At 37.3% G+C, this 6,341-nt stretch overlaps 1 protein-coding gene across 1 annotated transcript; it reads right to left on the reverse strand.

Moving 5' to 3' along the window:
• Positions 1–340: 340 nt before the first annotated feature.
• LOC116288754 (uncharacterized) lies at positions 341–2,933 on the reverse strand. The gene is made up of 2 exons (XM_031695580.1): positions 2,845–2,933; positions 341–1,660 (listed from the first exon to the last, which is right to left on the reverse strand). The coding sequence occupies exon 2, from the start codon at positions 1,648–1,650 to the stop codon at positions 664–666; it is 987 nt and encodes a 328-aa protein (XP_031551440.1). The 5' UTR covers positions 1,651–1,660; positions 2,845–2,933; the 3' UTR covers positions 341–663.
• Positions 2,934–6,341: the final 3,408 nt, after the last annotated feature.

Genomic DNA, 6,341 nt, shown 5'->3' on the forward strand with positions numbered 1-6,341 from the left:
AGCAGATAATTTTCATAGCCGATCGCAGTTGATCTTAGTTTACAAGGGTTATTATTGTAAGTTTAAGTAAAACTAATAAAATCGGTTCGTATAATCCTCGTAGCGGTTAAACAGAATGCAATGTTTGTCCGAATCAGTCCCTAAATACATATATTAGTTATATGAACTATACCTACTTTGAGCGATAACCTGTGTTAAAAGTTGTCTGAATGACAGTATTTGGAATTTTTTAAACACTTAGCCCCCATAATTCCGCTCGGTCTCAGATTTCAGAACTCCGAACTCCGGCCTCTTTATAATAAAAATTATAAAAACAATAAAAATAAAAATAATAATGAAAAACAATTAAAAATTATCTTTATTCTTTATAAAACAAAGCATACATATCTAATGTAACAAATTCAATGTATAAACCCATTACATTGAAGAACTACCACCGTGTAGCCCTGTGACACATTGACAATCTGGCCTCAAATATAGTTTCTAGCTTCTTTTCACATTTCAAGGCTTGTTGCTGCTACAGCTGCATATTTAAAATGGAACAAACATTATTGTTTTTATAAAACGAATCCCCCTTTCCCCGCCAATTATAAGCCTATCAAAAAGTCCTTACGAAATTTACGATTTATAACCAAGAATCTACGGTATAGAATGGATATTATTCTAAACGATAGGTGGAACGCATCTTAAATCACATCCATCTCTACAGCATTTTAGCGGCATTCCAGGGTGCAACCCACTGCATTGGAAGTCGTATTTACATTCATCATCTGATTGTGGTGGACATTCAGCAGGTGTAGGGAAGATTGGGCAGATACCTTTGACTTTAGGTGGCATGCATCTGAAATCACATCCATCTTTACAGCATATTAGCCCTAATCCAGGGTGCGACTGATTGCAATGGATGTCGTGTTTACATTCATGATCTGGTTCTGGTGGACATTCAGCAGCAGGAGGGAAGATTGGACAGGCATCTGAAGGTGTTGGAGTGGGTGGCGCCTTTCCTTGAACTGGAATCACGCACTTTCGGCTCAGACATTTAGTAATGCAACACTTCACAAATGACTTCAACGCAGGATGCTTTTGTTTGCACTCTTCATCGTTGAAGCATTTATCTCGAACGTATTTACCTTCACATTCACTTGGGTGTAAAGGTAAAATACTGGGGCAATACGTTGGTTGGTTAATAACAGACTCAACGACAGGAGGAATGCACCTAAAATCGTTCCCATCACTGCAGCATTTCAGGCCTCGTCCAGGGAATTTCGCATCACAACTGGCATCGTTTTGGCATTCTTGGTCTGGTCCTGGAGGAGACGCGCTTGAGGGAGGGTTGGTGGGGCACTTTGCAACCAATTTGGTAAGGATATTCATTTTTTTTTTTAAACTTTCTGGGGTTACTTCTACTACGGACACTTTAGGAGACACACAACTTCTGCCGCAGTCATCACAGCACTTCAAACCCTTACCAGGATAAGTTGCTTCGCAATCCTGATCATTATTGCAAGAATTAACCCGGTTTGGTGGACAATTGGAAGGAAGGCTCGGAGGGCATCTTGTTAAGTTGTATGGAAAACACTGGACGGGTTCAAGGTCCAAATGCGCCAATAGAAAAACCATCCAAACTATTGAATACTTCAGGTCAGCCATCTTCTTGGTACTACAAAAAATACAAGAACATATTACAAAATATTAGTTTTACCCATGTTGAGGAAACAAAGTGGGTCGAGTTAGCATCACAATGCATTTTGGGGCTGTTTTAGGAGACGAAAAGTTAAAGAAGCCATCTTGAAAACATGTCCCCTAAAACAATCCCACAATGCACTACAATACCAGATCGACCCATTTTTTCAACAACCTCGGGACGAGTAATTCCTTGAATCGTAACAAAGAAAAAAACGTTTTTATTTTTGATATCAAAGTATTTTTTCCTAATGTTTGCTGCTGAAATTTTCTACATATTCGTAGGTACAAAATAATGTGTTTCTTTATTCTTATATAAGTATAATTAGATAGATCCGTATCTCGTCCGTATCTGGACGAGACTTGAATTATGACTACATCGCACCATATAAACAAACGCGCGGTTGTAAATAATGCTGAATCAAATTTGAACGTACAAAAAAAAAACAACACAGATGTGAATCTAAAAGCTGTTTTTTAAACTAGTTTTTGTACAACTGAAAATTAATTGTGAATGATTTACGGTTAGTCTCAATTTCATATAATTTGTTGCATAAATTACAGTTTTCTGGAGACCTCAGAAGCTTGACCGCAATAATAAAAGGAATATAATATGAACCAAAATCGTGAAATATCAGTTAACTGTTAACTACTGTTTTTAGGTTATTAGTCAGTTAATTAACTACGATTTTTTGACTAAATGACAGATAACTACTAGCCCAATTGGCACCCTCAGAAAGCGATTTGCAAACTTTTACCGTTTACGTGTGGAAGGGTAGGATTCATTTCCAAAAATATGCGCTGTTTACGAATGAAAACGTATACATGTGGCCGTTATCTTAGATCAACCCAAAGTTTGTTTCAAGGTTTGATCATATTAATTTTGATACTTTTTACGCGTACGTAACGTATTACCAGTAGACCCGGCGGCCATTTTTCTGGACGGATCGGGAAAACACGAAACAAATCATCTTGATAGATTTACCAGATCCTCGATGTTTTATCATGCAACAACACAAGTGTTTGAATCAGCTAACATAATCCAGTACGGCAAAAAAGCTCGCGTATATATTGTTTAAAATAAACTGAGGGTTTGATTTTAGAAAAATATATTCAATCAAAAACGGCTGATAATGATATAAACTAATCAATATATTTTACCTGTAGTCGAGTAATTCCTACGGTTGTCACACTGGCTCGTATGGTCCAATCCCTTGAATGTCACCCTTACTTATATCTCTGGATGACGTAACCGGATCATCATTACTGCTAAGTGTGAACCACCGCGGGAAGGAAGTGAAAGTCACGCCAGGCATAATTTGCAACTGACTGATATGCTTTCAGATCAGGAACGTTTTCCAGGGATGGCTGAAGCGGAATTAGTCAAAGTTATTCTGAACCGATTATTCTTTCAATCAATAGACCTTTGTCGATCGAATTCGCTTGACTGACCATAAAACAATGGTTTGAAGTCGAGAATGAACTTGATTCATTTATTTATCAAGTTCATCCTCGACTTGAAACCATTGTTTCGTGATCAGTCAAGGGAATTCGGGTAAGGTCTATTTTCCTGCCAGAGGTTTTGATCCATTTTAAAATATTACATTTTTCAACACTATTCATTGGATGGATCGTACAAAATAAGAGTAGGTTGTGAGTATTTCTCCTTTACGATAAGAAAACTATGGCGCAGGGACGGCGGAGCAGCTTTTTGATTGGGGGGGGGGGGGGGGGGGGGGGGCTCAATAGTGACATTGTATGGCAAGGTGGGGGGCGCTGAGTTTAGTGAAAATGTATTAAAATTCTCTGGATCTCTGGACGGCTGATGTCGGCTTTAATTGCTGCTTTAAGTGAGCTAATTGCTATACTCCTACGCAACCGCTATTATGGAGGCAGTTTTCTGAGTTTTTTATATGTATTAAAGTGATTTTTAAAAAAAAACGCTAATAATTGTTTTATTTCTCTTATTGTTTATTCGAATCATGCAAATGTTTGTCGAACCACGCTATAGAATATAACGTTGACCCTCATGATTGTCCAAGCGCGTTATAGATTGTCAATGATTATGCTAATAGCACTAATGAATTTTCACTTTTGGGTAAATGATTGTCCATAAATGCAATTGTTTGTCATTTGGTGTTATTGAAGTTGAATTTCGCGCACAAGAAACTACTTTCCGAGCATGTGAATGTACAAACGCGCTATTGATTGTCCATTGATGCCTATGAATGTACACGCATATTCAATTATCGTTATTGAAAGTTGATCCGCGCTAATGATGTTGCTTGTGGTGTTGATGAAAGTACATTACACGTTATTGATACAACTATTGGCACAAATGAATGTACATTTTCTGTTAATGAACGGCAAAAGGTGTAAATATTTATATCATATACATAAATTAGTTTATTGTAAAGCGCCTCGAGTTTATTAGGACGCGCTATATAAGAACTTATATTATTAGTAGTAGTAGTAGTAGTAGTAGTAATAGTAGTAGTAAGAGTACCCATAATGGCTTATATGCACGTTCATGTCACCAGAAAAAATCTGTTAACATTTGATCAGCTACGATTTCAAGCTCACGCCCCCTCATGTGAGCCCATACAAATTATGTCTCAAAAACAAGGTTTTTGGATCTTTTCTCAAAATAATGACTATCTAGGCAAAAAACAGAAGTGGATTCATTTAATTCAACTATTCACGGACTGTATTATATGGTTTAGATTGAATTCTATTGAAAAAACCCATCGTACTTGAGTTGAATGTACGCTATTGGATGTATTTTACAAGAGAAAATGCATGACATAACCGGGGTCAAGGTAGAAAATCGTCTCTCCTTGAAATAAAACAGAACCTGTCAACAAAATAGAAGTGGATGTGAAAACCCTGGACTTTCCTGAACATTTTGGTGTATGATTCATAGGAATTTGTTAAAATTTAGAACCGTATTTTTGCTGATTTTATAAGCTCATACTATCTGTTGGCCTATACATTCGCCTCTTATGGTTTCTTAGGTTTCGTAGCCTCTCGAAAACACACTACTACGGTAGTTAGCGAAAGAACAGAAGATTTAGGGTCATTTAGGGTGTTGTGTCACGCAGTTTACTGGTGCTATATAACTTTACTTTTAAGAACAATCTTTTGCTTTGGAAAGAGAGGAAAAAGACAGAAAAGAGCAAATATTCCAAATGTACGGGCAATTTTTTGCAATGTAAAGAGCTACGACGATGTATATCAAGTGTCCGAGAAGAGAGTGGGAATGATGTCCGTAAAAATATTCCTTCTGAATGTGAACCGGAAGTCAGATAAAATATCATACTGGGCATAAACCGGAAATCAGATCGAATTTCATGCTGGGCATAAACCGGAAGTCATCGTGTTAGGCATAAACCGGAAGTCATAATGCTAGGCATGAACCGAACGTCACAACATATTTTATGCTGGGCTTGAAATTTGAACAAGGTCTGCAGCGGGAACACTTCCTCAACGTAGAATGCGAACACGGAGTATGCGTAAGCCGTTTGATGCTTTAGAGGTTATCGAAGCGATTTGTTTATTCAATTCTGGATTAGTCCAAGAACTTTATGAGAGCACACTTTATGAGAGCTGCTTCTAGCGCTCGACCATTTAATGTCAAAGCGGATAACTGGTGTTTCTCTTTGAAGAAACTCGAACACTTAAACTTTTTAACATTAAAGTTTCATCCGGTTGTCAGAAGCCCACAAGCTAACTAAATCAAGGATGGATTGTTTGGTTGAATCCAAATTTAGCATACAAATTAAGATTAACCTCCTTTCATAGCATTTGGAAATACTTACTTATATTCCATTATCGTCTGATCAATTACTATTATAACTTTTCGGTTGGCCTTAAAAGGACCCTTCTTAAAAGTATAGTGTATGCGAGGCTTACATGGAAATACAAAAGAAAGCGCACTTCTTGTCGATGGCATTTCTTTTGTATTTCCATGTTAGCCTCGCATACGCTATACTTTTAAGAAGGGTCCATTTAAGGCCAACGGAAAAGTACATGCGTATATATTAATTTGAGAGGCATGATACACAGCCTGTCCTCAAAGGTGATGTCACCCAAAAAAATTGCCCTCTCAAGCGCGACATTTGCTCTGGTCTTCTCCTATTATGCAAATAACAATTCAAAACAAATTCCACCAATCATAGTTGATCGTTTCTGTCTAGGGTTTTCCCTGATATCTAGAAGAATAACTCCACAATAACCTTCAAGCGACTACATAACTACATAACTTGTAATCAAACTGCCATACATTTGCTTCATATGGACCTCACAACTTAAAGCTCAAAATGACGGGAAGTTTTTTTCATTTTTTAAATAATCACGCATCATCCTTACGTTTTAACAGGCGGGGATAACTTCAGATTATACCTTCGTTTTGCTCGAGTTTTCCTACCAAGTTATACCCACATTTTACCGACATGTAAAATGAAGAGATAACTTACATTTTGCCATACATTTTTCTGGCGTTTTCCAAGATAGGAAAATGCGTGTAATCTCTTGTATTTCCCTACCTTTTACCAATGTGATATTCCACATAATATACGCCAATTATCCCGTGCCCCAATAATAACCCCCATTTGTTACGTTTTACCAGCGTTATACCTACATTATCCTGCTCCGGGATA

Source organism: Actinia tenebrosa, unplaced genomic scaffold (genome assembly GCF_029948245.1).
Source record: "Actinia tenebrosa isolate PJP-AT-01 unplaced genomic scaffold, QUT_ActTen_1.0 PGA_scaffold5__44_contigs__length_20552954, whole genome shotgun sequence".
NCBI lineage: Eukaryota > Metazoa > Cnidaria > Anthozoa > Actiniaria > Actiniidae > Actinia > Actinia tenebrosa.

Bases quoted from the DNA above. Each gene is read 5' to 3' on its own strand.
- LOC116288754 (XM_031695580.1), bottom strand. From the start codon at position 1,650: ATGGCTGACCTGAAGTATTCAATAGTTTGGATGGTTTTTCTATTGGCG.